General features: G+C 39.2%; 1 protein-coding gene across 1 annotated transcript in view; it reads left to right on the forward strand.

Moving 5' to 3' along the window:
• Positions 1-20,301, forward strand: part of sos2 (son of sevenless homolog 2 (Drosophila)) — a 62,151-nt gene that overhangs the window by 36,102 nt on the left and 5,748 nt on the right. The window contains exons 6-16 of the mRNA XM_038285105.1: positions 3,162-3,305; positions 3,849-3,959; positions 7,638-7,736; positions 10,734-10,861; positions 11,037-11,692; positions 11,787-11,868; positions 13,837-13,956; positions 14,684-14,796; positions 17,524-17,746; positions 17,831-17,950; positions 18,040-18,202. Coding sequence (XP_038141033.1) covers positions 3,162-3,305; positions 3,849-3,959; positions 7,638-7,736; positions 10,734-10,861; positions 11,037-11,692; positions 11,787-11,868; positions 13,837-13,956; positions 14,684-14,796; positions 17,524-17,746; positions 17,831-17,950; positions 18,040-18,202 — 1,959 coding nt within the window. The remainder of the gene's footprint in view (positions 1-3,161; positions 3,306-3,848; positions 3,960-7,637; positions 7,737-10,733; positions 10,862-11,036; positions 11,693-11,786; positions 11,869-13,836; positions 13,957-14,683; positions 14,797-17,523; positions 17,747-17,830; positions 17,951-18,039; positions 18,203-20,301) is intronic.

Raw genomic sequence — 20,301 nt, forward strand, 5'->3', positions numbered from 1 at the left:
GTTTAAGCAGCTGATGGTCAGATTTTGTGTCAGAGGAGAGGGCGATCTGAAAGACCTGCAGCCTAAAGTCAGGAGGAGCGATGGACGTAAATCAGATAAACCCTGCAGAACATTTAGTATTTGTAGTTGCCTCTGTATAACAGTATTTAAGATTTACAAGTGCTCTGCACTGTTCTCAATGTTCTGCATGTGAGTGATACTGAAAGTGTGGGTTAATGGCACAAGACTGGACAGAGGCCTTGATGTGTTCATTAAATTGTGTGAAAAATGTCATCAACGAAGCATACAGCCCCTTTGGTTTCAAAGCAATTGTTGGAAGAAAAAACAGCCAAAAAATATGTTTTTGGAAGAAGGTGCAACGTGACCAAAGTATGTAATTTTGTCCTACTTGGATGTGAGGGACCGAGCCAAAATATCAGAGAAGCACAGGGAAGTCATTGATGAAAAAATTGTAACAAATTTATTTAGCAGAAAATAAAGTTCAAAGTTCAAACAAGACTGGGCCCATCAAGGAAAACAAATGACAAAAATCAACATAATCCAAACCTGACACAGGAAAAGACCTACCTAGCTGACACACAAGGGAAACATATCTAAACACTGGTTGATCAGACCATTTTGAAACAAGAGTGAAACATAAAATACATTTTCCTAAACAAAACTACAACAAAAGACAAAAACATAAGCAATATACTAAACCTATGAGGAAGAGGACTTGAATATTAAACTTTCCAAATGTAATTATAGAAAACAAAACCAAATACAGAAACGTAAACCCTTCCTACACCCCTTCTAAATGTAAGTGGAAGAGTCCAACTAGGCCTCCATGTCAATGAGGAGATCCTCTGCAGCTGGGGTCTCCTTTCCTTTACTGGCTTCACTCATGACAGCCTCCCAGGAACTGGCAACTCAGATGAAAAATATATTAATGTACAGAAACCAAACAAGCAAGAAATAACAAAATGAGTCGACTAAATGTGTGCACCTAAATAGTTAACCAATGCCAAATCAAAGTAGAAAAAATGAAATGCAGTACAGTAAAATAAGATTTTATGAAATAATTACCAGACTATTTGTTGTGTGGTTGCACATGCAGCCATCACATTAGAAAAATACAATGTGAGACAAAAAAAAACACACATTTCCATCACCCTGAACGCACCAATCTAACCATGGATCACGGCTGTTTGGATTCAGCAGGGAGCAGAAAGTGAATCGGGTTTATTTAAAAAAAAATACGGCGGTGGATTTTAGAAGCGACAATGAGAAGGTTTTGTTTTTTTGTGTTGGCATAATAAGGTATTGTTGTAATAGCATTAATTTGATTATGAAAATATCATTGAACCTCTTAATGCCAAAGTAACAAAAACAAATTTTTTTATTTCCATCATGCAAACATGCAAAGCATTATAAAAAATGTCAATTTCAAATCGCAGTGGGATTCCATTTTTGGGCACGTTACTTTTAACGAGAGTAACGCACCAATTTTCTTACTCTATCCCTGTAGGCGGCGGTAATACTTTGCTGCCACACTAAAGGAAAGTGAGATCTATGTGAGCTAGAAGTTGGCATCTTTCCACCTGTGACAGTGGCAACGTCCGTATTTCCCAGGACATATCCGTATTTCACGTCCTGTCCCGGGCGTCCCGGGTTTTTTTTTAGAAAGTGAGGAAATGTCCTGATTTCACTGCGCACGACGCTCCGTGTGACGTAATCCCTGAGCCGCGTCAGTGCGGGCAGCCCTGTTCTTAATCAGAGGCTCTGTTCGAAAACCTAGGACGGATCCTCCAAGGACGCGGTCTACCTAGACTGGATCCTTCGAAGTCCTTGAAAATAAGGAGACCGGAAGAGTTCTGTCTGTAAATTTGAACAGGTCCTCCCTTCGGCGAGTTTTACCGCCGTATGCTCTGTTGCTTAGCAACCGTGAAAGTTGACACACAAAGCAGGAAAAGAATGAATACCGAGGTTTTCAAAACGGTTTGTTTATTTATTTATTTTTCAAAAAGTTGAAGTGAACAAAGACTACACTCACAAGAATCCAGAGTGGAATAAAGGCTCCAACCACCGGGAGCAGGAACCAATCAAATCAAATGTAATGATAGAAACCTCAGTCAGTTAAATAACCTGCTGCTGTCATTCTGCACATCTCTGATGTTGCTGCTATTTTCAAATATCCATTACTGTAAAAATGTCCATAGCTGCATATTGGTTATTAATTCTCCAGTTTTATATTGTTAAAACACTTTACAGAATTGTATTTTTTATATTTTAACTCTTCCCTATTATGTTATTCTTATACATTTTTCTAAGGTTCTCATTTGTGTGACCATTTTCAATAATCTTTCTGCTGCTGTAAATTTGCCCATTGTGGGACAATAAAGGGATTTTCTATTCTATTCTATAAAAGGGGTAGAAAGATATAAGTAAATCTAAACAATGTATCTACAAATTATATCTGCAAAATATCTAATATTCAACAACAAAAAATACGTAGTTAAGCATATTGTGCAAAACAACAATAAAAAAATTAAACTATCAGATTTATAGTTCCCACTCTGCAGATCTATTAGAATCTGTCCTTAAATTACAGCCAAACCCATTTACACAGTAACAGATTAAAACCTTTAGATAAACCAAACATTACCGCCACATATCTGACTCTATAACCATTAAAACAACTATTTTCATTCATTTCAGACGGAACTATTCACTGAGTTATATTATATTAAACTGAACTTCCAATTCTCACCACTGTTGTGCGCCGAGTAACATTTCCTCTGATCACATTTGTTCTTTCAATCAACCCCCCCCCCCCCCACCCCCCCCCCCCCCCCACCCCCGCTCCAAGGTGTCCTGGTTTTCCGAAATGAAAATATGGTCACCCTAACTCTATACAAAAGAGAACACGATGGAAATGATGAAACCTTGGAGAAAAGGAAAATAAAAATGCAATAATAGTCTGAAAAAAAAAATTAGGGGGTGCAAAATGCAGCCTTAATATAAACTAAGATGGGAACAGACTGCATTGATTTATCTAACAATGTTTAATAGTTAAACTATGCAAATTTAGCACTGATGTACCCATGTAGCACAAGTTTTTATAAAAAATAAAGTATTTGCATTATTTACATCACTTCCTATTTTTTCTTCTGCTGTTGCAGGATGTTGAGGTGATCTTCAGCAACATCTTGGACATCCATGAGCTGACCGTGAAGCTCCTGGGACTTATTGAGGACGCAGTGGAGATGACTGCTGATGGCAGTCCTCATCCCCTGGTGGGCAGCTGCTTTGAAGACCTGGCCGAGGTAACTAGTGTGGTTTTAAGGGAGGAATCAGCTACATACATACAAATGTGTGTGGTCATCAGGATCTCTAAATGTGAAACTGCCAAATCAGCAAAGACTAACCAGCAAAAAACCAGCTTGCTCTTTTTTTATATATGCTATGATACTTATGGGATATAGTTTTCCTAATGAAAAAAAGAATCTTAATTTAGAAAACTGAAAAATTATAAGTAGAAAAAAACATGAAACAGCTGAAAATTAAGCTGGTTTAAGTAGGTTATTAATTACTTAAATAAAAAGTAATTATGACCTTAAAAGCGGAGCTAAACCTGATTGAAAAATAGCCCCACCACAGAACAGAAAATAAAAAATGTGTTCAGGGCCAAGAAACCTTAAGGGGCAGGGCTAATTTTTGGGAGGAGCAGTGGGGGTTTATGGTCAGGATAGCTTAGCAAAACCTAGCTTAGCTTAGCCTTATTAGAGCAAGGAATAGATCATTTGAAGAGGAGGAATTTGAGTCTGTTTTGATCATTTAAACTTTAAATCTTTCCGTTTGTTTTGTAGGAGCAGGCATTCGACCCATACGAGACCCTGTCGCAGGACATCCTCGGCAAGAAATTTAACGAGCACTTCCATGAAATGATGCAGAGACAAACCGTTCGCCAACACTTCGGGGTGAGATGTTTGTTGGAAATGAAAACTGTTGGGAAAATATTTTGCATAATTTAATTTACCTGCAACGATCTTTTCTGTTTAACTTGATTTGCCCTTTGTCAAAGCTGCTGTCTTCTTATGATGCTTTGATGCTGAGGCTTTTTAGGCATAGAAAAACACTCCTGAGCACAAACTCCCTTACTGTACTTGCATCTTGAAGTTGCGTGCTACCCGCCATCATTGATGCAGTGTTTTTCTGATCCGTCTTCCTGCTGCTGTTTTGAACTGAACCTGGGTAAAATATGGCTAGCAGGCAAGTCATGACACATTCAGCGTCCTGTGTACACTTTATTCTCCACCACTGTTTTTGTTTTATTTGGACATTCCTCAGGAGAAAAGCATTGAAATTGGCCCAGCGGGGTGCAGTTTGGCAGCCTTTGGAGATGAAATATTTGCTGCTGTTTTCTCAGGCCAAAAACTATTGTGGCTAAGTGAAGCATTGCATTGAGCTTTGTGTCCATTTACTGTAACAGTATTTACAAAACCAGACAATTCTCTGAGCTTTTTAACCAAGATGTCTACTTCTCATTGCAAATATAGCCCTCTGTATCTTTGCATGCAGCAAAGCACTTATTGAAGCTAAAAAGAAAACAGCTGACGATGCGTACCTAAACAGTCCTGCACCTCAGATTGCGGCTTCGCTGTGTTTACTTGAGAACCACCAGTCAGACCCCAGTTAGATCAACACTGCAGCCACCATACCCTGAATACTCACACCCCGTGTTTATTTTCACATAATCTTTGCTTGAGAGAAAGCGAGGAGTTAAAAATATCATTTATACTAAAATTGTATTGATGGTGATTTAAGAAAAACATTGTATCAGAGGCAAAGGTAATCTACGCAGTTCCTCCCAAATATTCGCTTTTTATTTGGTCAATTGTAAACACCAATGTTTTAATCGTTTATTGGGATTCTGAAAGGGCAAAATAGATTAATGCATGATGCGAAAGTGGGGGTAAAGAGTGTCTGTTTTTGTGGTATGAATAAATTAGGGCTGAAACTATTAGATTAATAGTGATTAATCAATTATTGAAATAATCGTCTACTAATTGAGTTATCGATTAATTAACTAAAACATGCCTTTAGCTGACAGAGCGACCCATTAGAGCAGTAATTATACCAAAATTGTAAAAAAATAATAATATATAAATATATATATATATATATAAACATTTTGCCTTTAAAATAAATATAAAAAATGTTTTCATCCGTCAATAGGCTTTATCCAGAACTCCTGAAGTGGAAAAGTTTGAGTTTCAACTGGTTGAATTTCGTAAAAAGTCGTCTTCAAGGAATGTTTGGCTCTTCGATTATTAATCGATTAATCAAAAAAATGACTCACTAGTTTGGTGACTTTTTAAGGCAAGTAGATGAAATGGTTTTAATCAGAGTTAAAACATGAATCTTTTTAGGTTTTTATTTGTAGAGAATTTTGAAAATGCTGTTTCTTTTCCATCCACTTTCCACGTATCCACTGCTTTATGCCCCTCCCCTTTAACCACATTAAAACACACTGACGTTTTTAGTTGACTTAAAGTGAAATAAAACATTTTTTTAATCTTTTGGGTACCTAGATTGTGTTTCCCATGACTTAATTGTAACACTATATCAGACACTCAAGCTGACTGTGATCTTAAGATAATTTTTCTCAGCCTGTGTTTTTGAACATGATGATCATCTGTGGTGCCATGTATACATGATCATGGAGGCTAACCCCGTCTCATCGTTTCTCCTCTTCATGGAATGACGTAAGGAAAGCAGCAAACTGATCTGTAGACCCTGATATAAGTGAATATAGCAGCTTTTGCTGTAACTGGAGGCAGTGACATCATCCCCCTCCCCCTAAATATATTGTCTCATTGCATATGCTGCTTTTTTTCCTCTTAAACTGGCCGCCTCTCTCCCTCCCTCCCTCCCTGGCCGATAGAAGGATATGTTTGTCGAGCTCTCAGCCCTTGCATTCGGCGCTGTCTGGTATTGTGGCTAAATTACATTGGCCTTTAAAAATAGAACAGTCAGGCATGCTGCTAGCCATTTTGCTCTTGAGGAGGAGAGTGGTTGGGTGCGAATGACCTGAAGCGCATCTCATATCAAAAATAAGCTGTGAATTATGATGTCAGACGACCAGAGATGACTCTAGGAGTTCTTCTACCTCTGTGTTACAGGAACATGTGCTCGGATATGCCGTGTTTTATCCAGCTGGAAGTTTAGGCTTATATTTTAACCTTCTTTACATTCGTGTAAAGTATGCATGCACTAACAGCAAGGTGTATTATGATGAGTGTTACTTGGTCTAATGAATACCAAGTGTTAAAGCATTTTTCAGGGAGTTTTTTAACTTCCGGAAGTTTTTTAGCTTCTGTTTTGCACATTTTATCACCCTTTGCTCTTATAAACCTAAATAAGAATTAAAGTAACTGCTTTCACATGTACAAAAAAAAAAAGAAAAAAAGATCAAGCTCCATGTATTAGTAATGGAAACATTAATCTGTGAAGCAGCGAAGCCACTTATGGTAACTCTGGATGATCTGTAATGATCCAGCGCTCATGTAGAGTGAATCTTTAGAAAATTAAACTTTTACTCATTCCTTCCACAAATTAGGCCTTTTATATGGAGTGTTACAAATAGATGACCAATGCTAAATGCCTACATGCTAAATGCTATGAGTGGCAGAAGATCACCGTGAATACGCCGCCGTCTTTATCAAGAAAAGGGAAATGGTGGGCTTTGATGGGTAAAAAAATGGATGGAAAAACTATTAGACGCTGTAAATGGCTTCACACTGGAGCAGAGATTTCCGTTCCAGCAGCACAACAATCATAAACGTAGAGCCAGTCCTACTAGAGAACGCTTTAGATCCAAACATATTCAGAATGGTCCAGTGTGTGTGTGTGGAGTGGTGATGCGGGATATATATATCCTTACATCGATATCTGTTGACGTTGGTCGATTTTAAACATTGTTTTTTGTCTGATGAGTATCTACCAGGCATCCTTAATAAAACGTGATAAGATTACTCGGCACTTCCCTGCAGCTTGAGCTGTAAACAGTTTTGTTCCTTATCTGCTAATTTTGTAGTTCAAATGTGCAGCTATTGCTGACATATCAATACCGTGATCAAAATGTAGCTCATTGTTTCCTCACTGTCCATCAGTGTGCATCAGGCAGCTGATGCTTTTGTTTTCCCCCTCCCCAGACTCTTTCTCTCCAGCCAGACATTGTAGCTGCTGCTGTGGAGTCTAAGTACAAGGACATTGATTCTGAGTCATTCATCAGGGGATCAAAGATTAAAGTGGATACTTTGGCCCCACCCCAACAGTTACTGTGCCAGCTCGCTTGTCGGTCTAACAGTTGTCGTCTGGAACATGCACATGGACTTTGTATTTCAGTTTTGTTCTTGTGTTTTAGGTTTTATTTTGCTTTCACTTCTGTCCTTGCCCCCCTGCAGCCATAAGTTTCAGTCTGCAGACATGCCCAAACACATCATGCTGAACGCCATCACAAAATGAAAGCAATAAAACTGCTGATCCGTCTTTTGATGTATTTTGATTGATAATTAATCTTGTTTTCTGCAGAAATTCAACTCATCCTGGTTTTTTATTTCCACATTCTCAACTCTTCTTGTTTCTGCCTGTAGTCTAATCAGGGGGGCTTTAAGGAGTGCGTTCAGTATGTCCTTCCCCAGCTGATGAAGGTTCCAGTGTACCACTGTCTGCACTACTTTGAGCTACTACAGGTATGTACTCAGGATTGCTTTATTACCAATTAAGCTGGACTTTAAAATAGATATTAGGTTACAGATTCTCAGCGGTTTGATATTTATTAGCCCTCTGAGTTCAGAGAGATGTACAGTAGTATTAGACCCATCAAAATAAACCGATGAAGTGATTTTACTACTTAAAATACTTCATATTCAGTTCTAATGGTTCTCTCAACAGCAACACTGACGCTAAATGATCTTATCGGAAGCACCATTACAGAATATAGAGCTGCTACTTCAACTTATCACAACCTTAGTGTTACAGCTCAGCCCTGAGCTGCCTAATCCTGGGACGGAATGATAAAAATAAAATATTTTCAGGTAGAAAGAATGAGTTTCTCAGTCAGCTTACTGATGCGTAAATTATCATAGCTATGGTTCTTTTATGTTTATGCCAACCCAAAGCAAAACGTAGAATCCCTGAATGCACAAAGCATGTTAGCAGAGAAAAAATGTACATTGAAAAGTAGGAATTTTTGTTCTGTTCCTTTTTTTTTAGTTATGTGAATGAAGTCTATGTTCTACAGTTTTGTTTATATGTCCTTAACAAAAAAAAAGACTTAAAAGTTGGGAATGGATCTGACTGTTTGTCACTAGCCTGACGTAGTCCTACTCAATTCTAGTCAGAATGAGTCTGATGCTGCTCCATAGAGCTGTGATTATGGGGCGTGTTTCGAACGAACCAGGAAAAAAAATGCCTCTGCACTCAATTGGATAGACCTACAACCAATAAGAGCAACGGAGTGCATGACGTATGTTAAGCGAGGCATAGTTGTTGTCAACAAAAATCAAAGCGTGCAGTTTCACGCCTAGAATAAGAAGATGAGCCTTGATCGCGTTTCTCTGTTCCTCTTTTAAAATTAATTTGCTGTCGATATCTTCTAGAACAGACCTAATAGCAGAATCTACTCACCTCAACTCTCCAGCGGCAGCCATTGTTGTTGTCACCCAAGCGCGCTTTGGTCACGTGGTTGATTACGTTACTGTTGATCATCTGTCCATCATTGTTTAAAGCCCGCCCTGACAATTTGATTGGCCAGCCAGATATTGTGCGAGCATACTCGCGCTACTGTTGAGCAATGCCAGACCGAACTTCCCGACCTCAAACGTTGTGGGCGGGACTAAGTTCGGAATGGCACCCAGGCTAGTTTGTCACATGACCACCAGAGAATTTCAATGGATATCCTATAATTTTCCTAAAGTTTCAAAATGAAAATAATATTAAATAAAAACATGATCAATGTCATAATTTTTTTTTTTTTTTTGCAGAGAAGTGAAAACCCTTCTCATTAAACCTGTTTGACGGCAATCTGGTGTCGGATTTTCTTTATTAAAACATTGATAATTGTGGAGGAAAAAATAAACTTTTTGGCAGTTTTTATTTTTTTTTTTTAGATTTTTTAGATTAGATTCAACTTTATTGTCATTGCACAGGTACAGGTACAAGGCAACGAAATGCAGTTTAGGTCTAACCAGAAGTGCAATAGCAGCAAGTGCAGAATAAATAATGGTTCCATAAATACAGGACATGGTTCTACTGAATGAGTATAGAGATGAATGCTGTTAGAAATAATGAATATAATATATAGATCACTAGTGCTATGAACTAAATTTACAGCTGGATATGTACCGAATATAATATACAGGTGGATATTACTATTTAAAAAATTAACAATTATGTACAATAGCATAATATACAGATGGGTTTTACTATAAAATGAATAAATAGAGTTTGGACCGAAGCTATCTAAATTAAAGTGCAGTGGAAGCTAATTCCATATTACAGTTAAAGTACGTTATTGCAGATGTAAATGTAAACAATTGGTGCGGTGAATAAACAGTCAGCAGTGCAAATATAAGCAGTCAAAATGAGTAGTGCAAGATGCATATAAAGAGTTGTTACAATAATAAAAGTCAGGAATGCAGGTGAACTTTACAGTGTTTAAAAAAAACAGAATAGCAAAATGGTGGTAGGTGTGAGGAAGGAGAGGAGAGTCCAGCGGTTGTTTGCGGACATAAGTTGCCGGAGTTTTCTCTTTGTGGTGTAATTTCGTTTTCCTTTGGGATCAATAGTTTTTTTTAACTAAATGCTCAGCAGGACAGCCTTGCTTAATCAAAACTGATGGATGTATTCGTTATTTTCCATTCCTTAAATTAGGTGTTTTAATAGCCTGGGTGCCAGTCCGAACTTAGTCCCGCCCACAAGGTTTGAGTTCGGGGAAGTTCGGTCTGGCTCTGCTCCATAGTAGCGCGAGTATTAAAGCCCACTGTCAGGCGATCCAATCAAATTGTCAGGGCGGGCTTTATACGATGATGGACAGATGATCAAGAGTAACGTTATCAACCACGTGACCAAAGCGCGCTTGGGTGACAACAATAATGGCTGCCGCTGGAGAGTTTGGGTGAGTAGATTCTGCTATTAGGTCTGTTCTAGAAGATATCGACAGCAAATTAATTTTAAAAGAGGAACAGAGAAACGCGATCAAGTCTCATCTTCTTATTCCAGGCGTGCAACTGCACGCTTTGATTTTTGTGGACAACAACTATGCCTCGCTTAACATACGTCATGCACTCCGTTGCTCTTATTGGTTGTAGGTCTATCCAATTGAGTGCAGAGGCATTTTTTTTCCTGGTTCGTTCGAAACACGCCCCATAATCACAGCTCTATGGAGCAGCATCAGACTCATTCTGACTAGAATTGAGTCGGACTACGTCAGGCTAGTGTTTTAATGCTTTCAAAGACGTTTTTTTGCACAACTTGGAGAATAAATGCGTTTTAAAATCGCTCCTTGCTCAGCAACTCAAACAGCTTTTTCACACAAGCATCATGGTTGTAGTTTGAAAACCAAAAGCTTCAGACTTACTGTTGCCTAAAACATGACTTTATCTTTTTTTTTTCCAGCAGAAATCCATAAGCATATTTTGACTAACAGTAAGGGTCTGATATTTATTCTTTTCTGACGTGTTTTACAGCAACTTCAGGAGCGCAGCGAAGATCAAGATGACAGAGAATGTCTGAAACAGGCGATAACAGCGTTGCTAAACCTGCAGTCCAGCGTGGAGCGGATATATGTGAAGCACCAGCCTCGCCGTAAACCTGTGTACGTTTTCACCTCCAGCATCACATCAATAACACATTAAAGCTTATCTCTGCTCATCAGCTAAACAGATTTATTGTTCACATCTTATAAAAACATCTTTTTCTCCCTTCAGTTCTACCATGATTTGGGTTTTTTGGGATTTGCTCTTTCTGACGAATTGTACTCCTCCTTTCAGTGAGGCGATTTATCGCCGGTACAGCCGGCAGGTCCGCGGGAAGCAGCTCGCCATCAAGCGAATGATCGAGATCCAGAAAAGCATCGATGGCTGGGAGGGAAAAGACATCGGTCAGTGCTGCAACGAGTTCATTACTGAAGGGACGCTTGTACGAGCAGGTGCAAAGCACGAGAGACACAACTTCCTGTTCGACGGCCTCATGATTAGCTGCAAGGCCAATCAGAGCTCACGGCTCCCTGGTTCCGGTAGCGGGGCCGAATACCGCCTCAAAGAAAAGTTTGTGCTGAGGAAGATCCGCATTGTTGACCGTGAGGACTCCCCAGAGCTGCAGCACGCCTTCGAATTAATCTTCAAAGATGAAAACTCTGCGGTTTTCTGCGCAAGGACAGCAGAGGAGAAAGCGAACTGGATGGCAGCGCTGATGGCTCTTCAGTACCGCTCCACTTTGGATCGCATGTTGGACTCTATACTGCAGACCGAGGAGCAGCAGCGTCCTCTCAGACTCCCTTCCCCTGAGGTTTACCAGTTTGCTGTGCAGGATTCTGAGGAGAATATAGTGTTTGAGGACAGAGTGCAGAGTAAGACCGGTATCCCCATCATTAAGGCTGGCACGGTGGTCAAACTCATAGAAAGGCTCACCTACCATATGTATGCTGGTAAGCTGATGCAGTTAATTCACTCCTACAAACAAGCAGTTGAGATCTCTATTGTAATATTTCTATTGGTGTTTTTTTCATTGATTTGTTTTAGATCCCAACTTTGTGCGCACGTTTCTCACCACCTATCGCTCCTTCTGCAAACCACAGGAGCTCCTCTCCCTTCTGATAGACAGGTACGGTTCACCATGGCAGATAGGGAGGAAACACCTGGTTTATTCTGCAGTTCTTACAGCACCGCATTGCAGAGCAGGTGAATGGAGCGAGGCGCCACAGAATTCCAGCTCCTTCGCTCAGGAGGATGGTCGCTCATTCGCTCCGCCGCTCAAAGTTGCACCAGGCTAGAAATCAGCTCCGCATTCACCTTAGTTTTACTGCCGCTCCAGCGAAATCGCTCCACACTCACTCAAATTTTCAGGAGAAGACATTTTTTTCTTTGTGTAATGATGCCAGGGCTCTCAGACACACAGCGTTTGATTTAACGATGTGACCGATACAGGTGTATGGTCTTATTTAACTGGCTGTTAAAATATCGCAGTTTCCCAGCTGTGAACGTAACACCTCCATCCATTCATGTTGCCCCGCGTTTCCTATTTTATTATTCATTTATTTTACTAGACGACATTAAAAAAGGTCACTTTACATCCCGTTGCAGATGAGATAATAGCGTATAAAGCATGTATGCCATCCTCTTACCACAATGATCACTTTATGTAAACCCACTCTGTATTATTAAGTATAGAGAGTTCATGTTTTTATGATATTTTCTCAAGTGCACCGATAGTGATACCAGTATCAGGCGGGGGCCCGATCCATTGGTGGTATCGTATCGGTGAGTACCAACCAATAGGGCTCCGATACCATTTTGAGAGCCAAAAGTTTCTTTAACTATTGTCATCGGCCGATACTTAACAGCCAGGCATCGGGGGAGAAAAAAATAGCATCATACAATATTGCAATCCTTGTCTCGTAAAGTTGGAACATAGACTATAACGGATTATAGGCACAGACTACAGGTTTTAAGTCAAACAAGAATTTAAATAAAGTCGGAGCGAAATCCTGGCTCCGGCCTTGGAATTGAAAACCGCTCTGCACTCAACCATATTTCTTCCGCTCACATGCTCTGCCGCATTGATGTATTTTGAGACTTGGACAGACAACTTACATCCACACAGCTGTGCGAGTTTCTCCCACTATGCTTCCATATATTTTGCATTAATTTTTATATCCTAACCCAGATCCTAACTCTAAGTATTACCAGTTCATACGGAAGCTAAACTAAATTCAAACCGAATTCGACCCAAACCTACAAGGAAAACCTTTCCTTCTAGGGTGTCCAGTCAGTGGTCTCCAAAAGTACCCATAAGTCCCAAAAACATAGTATTGTAGGATATACTACATGCTGTACCAATACATGGCCACACAGACAGTCTTAATGCCTGTTGAAAGTTTGCTGATGTAGCAATTATACATGAATTTTATTGGGTTTAGGTCTGTTTGATGAGTCATTTTTTAGTTTTATTTAAAAACTTTAAAGTTTCATGTACATTTTGTATTACGCCCCTAAATAACATCCAATTAACAAATTATAGCATAGAAATGTGTTTAAAGTTTGTTATCAAGGTGACCAACCAGACATCTGAAAGATGTTGCTTTGATCAGATGAGAATATTTTGCTCAAAATGTAAACTTCTAAAAACTAAAGATGCACTTTACCCCATGCATTACAGCGTGGTGGCAGCATCATGCTGTGGGAATTCATGTCTTCTGCAGGGACTGGGCAGAGTTTTATAAACATAGCTGCCGAAGTCCAGATCTAAAGACAGTTGAGAATCTATAGCTAGAAAAGAAATGTTTGCAGAAATGCCTAATCTAATCTGACCGAGCTTCAGTAAACGACCAAAGAAGATTAGACGGTTAAATCTGCCTTCAGATTTGGAAAAACTGATGGATATAAACCCAAAAAGGTCGAGCTTTAATCACAGTGAATGCTATGAATGTTCACCAGGTCACAGATTATTTTAAATTTTGGGGAAAAAAAATATATACATTTACACGACTATGCTAAATTTTGGAAATATTCCTCTGGTATTACTTCTTACTGTATTCTTGAAATTCTGATTATCACATGTTTTTTCTATCAGGATTAATATCCCTGAGTCAGGAAATGGCGACGATGAGGTGGCTATCTGGAACGGCGACCCGCCAACAACCGCCGAACTTCAGAGGTTCAGACGGGAATATGTGCAACCGGTCCAACTCAGGTATAGCAACCATCCAACTTATTCTCATTTAATCCACAATTTCTCTATAAAAGGGAAGAGTATAAACCAATTTATATAGGTTAAAAAAGTCCATCAGAAATGAAGTTCATACTGATTTTAATGGTTTTGTCCTAGAGGATTTGGTCAGCTAAAAATAGCTTCATTGAGAAATGTGAAATCAAACTGTTTAACTTTTATTTAGTTTTAGTATTCAGTATGCCAATCTGATTAGGCTTTTTAAAATGGAAAACTGCCTGTTCTATCTTTAGTTTCTCTTTGTATTTGCACACATTAAAGAGAAGGAGACATGTCTGCTGGACTTTTCCTAACAGGACCGGCCTCCTTAGCAGCATTAAACCCTAAAAGCTTCCCGCTATCACAGAAAGTCTGCCTCTATAAGGATATAATCAAGAAAAAAATGGTTGTTCGTTTACAGTTAGGGCTCCAAGTGACCTATTAAAAACATCAACAGTGCATATTCCTGCTATAAAACAGGATGATCCAGTAAAGTTAGACTATTTATTTATCTTATTTAGATATGGGCTAAAATAAGCAGCTGAAAAGGTGATTATTTCAGTTTTAGATTTAACTGAAGTTTTTGCCAAAGATTAAGTCCCGTCAGTTCTTGAATATCGAGTAAAAGCATATATTTATATTCAACCATAAAAATGTTGAGTAAAAACTTTATATTGTAAATTTGAAACTTTGCATAATCATTCCTCTACAGGGTTCTCAACGTTTTTCGCCAGTGGGTGGAACATCATTTCTACGACTTTGAAAACAATCCGGACCTGAGAGTTCAGCTGGAGGAATACATCACCCAAAAGCTTCAACTCCGAGGTCAGTCGAATATACAGGGAAACAGGGGAAGCATTTCCACGTAAAAGGACTAATCGGTATCACCTGCAGAAACGAGCACAGGTTTACCAGGGATTAAGTAAAAAATGTTTTTGCACGTTTGCTTTAAGAAAAGAACAACAGAAATCTCTAACTTGTATTAACCGGTGCAGCTTTTCCTGCGGTACCATCCATCCACGTGATTTAGATCAGGTGTGATTGTAAACGTTACCGTGGTGACACAACATGGTGCAGTAAAATGACTCAGCATTCAGTCCTTCTGTTTGTGAACCGAATATCTGGTGATTTTACTACCTTACAATTTGAAATATACATCCATGGAAAACGGGGGAAGGTCCATCCTACAGGCAAACAGCTGCTGTGCAGAATATGCTGCTGCCACATGAATGGTAACATAGGGCTTCAAATAATAGTATTTTGCTAATCTGTCGTTACATTTTTAGGATTAATAATTAGATAGTAAAAGGCTCCTTAAAGATTTTTTACCGAATTAAACTGGTTCAAACTATAAAAAAATCTGGATAGAACATATTGATGGACCAAAAATATTTTTTTCACCTGAAATGCAAAATATTTATACCTTTTTTTTTTTACACAATTGTGTTATTATCACTACTCTAAGTTGGTCGCTTTGTCAGCTGAAGGCATGTTTTAGAGTCTCTCTGCTTTAGTTAATGATTATTCGGTCACTTAATTAGTTGACGTTTATTTCAATAACCGATTTATCACAATTAATCTAATTAATTCTTTCAGCCCTAATACACTTAGAAATATTACATTTAAAAAGTCTTAAAAGGCATTGAATCCTTCAAAATAAAACCTAATTGGTATTAAAATGTCTTAAATCAGTCTTTCGTAGGTCTTAATTTTTAAAACATCATAAATAGGATTATTTTTAGTACAATTTATTTTTGTAATCTAAATAAAACACTAAAATAGAATTATTTTTTTATTTTATTTTTTTTTATTAAAAAAAATACATAAATAACGGCTCTCCATTATTGGTTCCGTCCCGATAGCGGAACCAATAAAGCGTTGTTGCGGGGGGGACATTTGGGAGATGCACCTTTAACTTTTTGTCTGGAAAATCTGATCAAGTGTAAATGTAACCAAAATTGTCTCCAGCCAAGAGTTTCCTCCATGGCTAAAACCAGGGAACATACATGAGGCTCAGTGGATTTTATGCAAGAAGTCATTGAAGCTCAGAACGATGGGAATTAAGGCAGTGGAGTCGCACATGCGAAGCACGAAACACAAAGCGTCAAAATGGAGTTACAGAGAAACAGCCGGTATTTCTCAGTTTAGTTCCACCCTTGTCTCTGCAACGCCTCCACTTATTCCGTAAAAATTCAAAAAATATCCACTGGACTTGGTTTTCAAGATTTGAAGACGTTTCGCCACCTCTCCAGGAAGCTTTCTCAATTCAAATGTCTGGATCCGCAGTGAGTTTGAGTCTTATATAGACAACGCCTTGAATCGCTTGGAAACATGCAATGGTAAACGATGAATGGGTCGTTTAGTTCCATCGTTAGCCTGTAATACCTGAACCTGTCTATGATTCTAGGGGTCGGTCGTTAAAGGGGGGATTGCCATTAAGGGGGGGATTGTCTCCTGTAATACCTGAAACCTGTCTATGATTGTTAAGGGTTGGTCGTTAAGGAGGTATTGTTCACCGGCTGGGGCGGGTAGGTCCCTCCACTTATCACCAAATCAAACATACTAAGAAAACCATACAAAGAAAAATAGCTGCTAAAAAGACTTAGCACTGGTTATGTTGGGGCTTTAAAACTGATTTGTTTTGTTCCCTGCTAAAACAAAGTTTGTGAATTCAGTTAAATAATTGTTAAAATATATCTGTCATTTGTGTGTTTTTAGCTTTCTTCCTGGATGGGAAGCTTTTCAAAATGTGAAACATTAGTGCAGTGGTTTATGTTAAAATAAACCTTTGGGTTAAATTGTCGCAAGCAGGTTTTTCTTGTCTTTCTTGTGAATTTTGTCTTAAATTTTTATTTCAAGTGGCATTAAAAAGTCTTAAAAAGTCTTGAATTTAACTTGCCTTATGCTGTAGGAACCCTGTAATCATTCCCCTGCGATATTTCACACACATTTGAATCAATATATCGTATATTAACTCTACCTCTGCTGTCGAATCCAAACCAAGCACATTTTCTTGCAATTACAAATCGGCGACAGTAAAATCTTTGCTATTCAGGTGAAATTTATTCACCAAATAACCATGAGAGACCAGGTGAAATATAAGATGCACACATGAACAAAGCAGTTGGTACTCCTCATTTAATGAAAGAAAAACCCACAATGGTCACGTTCATTTGATACACCTTGATGACGTCACAATGATGACACCTTGATTAACTTGGGAACATTATTTTTTAGTCTTTTCTAAGGGTACCAACAATTTTTCCAGGCCTGCTTCATTAGTTCTTTTTTTTTTATCATTATTTTGAAGCATGGATGAAAAACATTGCATTTATTTTATTTTATCTTTATTCATTTTTACTTTTGTCAGATTCAAGTTTATTCTGTAACCATTGTGGGTCTTTCTTTCATTAAAGAAGGAGCAACAACCATTTTGTCGTTGGTTGTAGTTTGTGCTCTTTTGCTGGATTAAAAACAACATGGAAGACCATTTTACATGTCTGTGATTGGGTGTTTTCAAATGACCGTTTGCATCTTTTTCTTTTTTTAAAGGGAAGTCCATGAGAAAGTGGGTGGAGTCTATCACTAAGGTCATCAGGAGGAAGCTCCAAATCCAGTCAAACGGCATCAGTCACAACATCACCTTCGAGAGCTCGCCTCCTCCCTTTGAGTGGCATATCTGCAAAGCCGGCCAGAGTGAGAATTTTGAACTCATGACCCTTCACCCCATTGAGATCGCCCGCCAACTCACTCTGATAGAGTCTGAGCTCTACAGGTAAACGGTGACGGAGACTTTAAGGCCAGTAAAGAGGTTGTTACCAGATTCTTGGTGGTAATAAAAACGATGCTTGATGCACAGAGCCGTCCGACCGTCAGAACTGGTGGGAAGCGTCTGGACCAAAGAGGACAAGGAGAAGAACTCTCCAAACTTGCTTCGTATGATCCGCCACACCACCAACCTAACACTGTGGTTTGAAAAGTCAGTCCTGTTTTTTTTTTTCCTTTTTTTATCCCCTATATCATGAATTTATTCTATGGTTATTAAAGGAATCTGTATTTGTGTTGCAGGTGTATCGTAGAAGTGATGAACCATGAGGAAAGGGTTGCCGTGTTATCCAGGGTCATTGAGATTCTGCAGGTTTTCCAGGAGCTTAACAACTTTAACGGGGTGCTGGAGGTGGTCAGTGCCATCAACTCCGTCCCGGTCTACAGGTTAGACCACACCTTTGAGGTGAGTCTGTAAATAAAAGCTGGGTGCTTCTTTCTTTGTCAGGGCAGAATTTATTTGTTATATTCATCCATGAGACTAAAATAGATGGAACCACCGTGCTTTATGAAGCCTTGCTGCAGTTCTTTAATTAGATTTGGATCCAAGCTATGATTAGGCCATTCTACCGTTGCTTTTATGCTTTAATTCTGCCTCATTCTCAAGTCTTAAGGCCAGTGGCTTCAGATGCATAGCCACTGCAACCGTCAAATCTGTCTCTGGGCACGACCACGCCCCCCCGCGCAGAGGCTGCAACCGTCGTTGCGCACCTCAGAAAAAATCCTGACTAGACGTCGGACGGTTACAAACCCGCGCAGACAAAAAGCAGCTGTGATTGGTCCTTGGTTTGCCTTTCTGGCTGTCTGTGTGGTCGTCCTTCTCGATTCGGTGCCGGGGCGCGCCATTTTTAAAACCCGAGGAACAACTACGACGAAAAATTAATCCATCTCCATTAACAGAACCTGTTCCTCTTCGATGTCTAGCAACTCTAGATCCATCTCTGTGACCGTGATATCTTGCAGATGCGCCATTGTTGTTTTGGAAGATAAAAACTCCCGCCGCCAAAGTTCTCGAATAGGCCCCCCCTTGCACTTCTGCTCAAACCGCGTTCCTAGAAATTTCAGACCAACGGTGCAGGAGTATACCAACAAAACTGTTTTTTTACCAGAACCAAGCAACATTTGATGTGTGCGGTTGCAGAAGTATAATCTGCACTTTACTGTCCTTAACTCTGTTCCGCCCAGCTTTACCTTCTTTGTGGCTTAATCTAACTATTAAATCAGTAAAAGTAGTTCCTCCTACAGCTTAATGCTTTGGGTTTTATTTATGGGTAAACTCACCGAAGGCCTTTAGAATTAATGCATTCTACATCTTTTCTTTTTTTTTTTATTAAAACGGAAAACTTTAAGGTTTTCTCCTTTAAAGATCATCCACTGCTTTAAATTGGTCTTTAACAGAACATGCTGTGAAGTTTGTGGTTGTAGCAAAAGAGAGGCAGTGAGCTTTTTCACCTAGATGTGTTTAAACTTACCCTATTTCTATATATTAGAACTTTTATTATTACATTTAATCCAAAAGTACAGTTCTGCAATGTGGGACTAAAAAAATCGATTATTAAAATAATAGTCAACTATTTTCGTAGTTGATTAAACGTTAACTGTAGTATAGAGCCTGTAGAACATGCCTTTAGCTGACAGAGTGACCCAATTAGAGCAGTAAATATATGAAAATTGTAAAAAAAAAAAAGATGTAAACATTTGCATTTAAGATAGAAAAAACTTTTTTGTCCGTCAATATGCTCTATCCAGAACTTTTCAAGTGGAAAAATTTAAGTTTAGACTGGTTTAATTTAGTAAAAAATCTCCTTTAAGGAGCCTTTTGCTATCAGATTATTAATCGATTAATAGAAAAAATAACCGACAGATTAATCGATTTGCAAAATAATCGTTGGTTACAGCCGTAGTTCAATGTCTTAAGACATTAGACACTAGGCCATATAGTGGAAGACACGAGTGTGAAGGGCTGGTTATCCTCCCGCAGCAGCGTGTCGCAGTGAGCTTGTCGCAGGTATGATGCAGACATTTTTTGTTTTATGCCCAATGTGGTCTGCGCTGTTATTCCACACCACAACACAAGAGGGACAATCACGAACTAGCTAGGATTGTGGGCGTCCGCATGTCGGTTTGATGAGCTTGTTCGCTGCCTACAACCCCTCATCCAACGCCGGACGACACACTGTTCAACAGTGAGTGTTCCCCAGAGACTGGCCGTGGTGCTGCATGCAAACCAACAGACCGTCGCTCAGAGCTACAAACTAGCATCCTGCATGGCGTCTGGGATAGTGTTCGAGGTGTGCCCGGCGTTGTGGACGGCACTACAGCCAGAGTTTCTGCCCTTAGCTACCAAACAGGAAATACGCATCACCTTTCCTTTCTCTCCTCCCTGTGACGCTCTCAACGGCAGAGAGTCAGCGGAAGGGGTGGGGCATATGTGCGTTAACTGCAACACACACGCAGACCACCTGGTTTCTGAGAATAACCAGCCTTAATAGAGAGAAGAGTTTC

Source organism: Cyprinodon tularosa, unplaced genomic scaffold, assembly GCF_016077235.1.
Source record: "Cyprinodon tularosa strain WSP-4 unplaced genomic scaffold, ASM1607723v1 ctg207, whole genome shotgun sequence".
Classification (NCBI taxonomy): domain Eukaryota; kingdom Metazoa; phylum Chordata; class Actinopteri; order Cyprinodontiformes; family Cyprinodontidae; genus Cyprinodon; species Cyprinodon tularosa.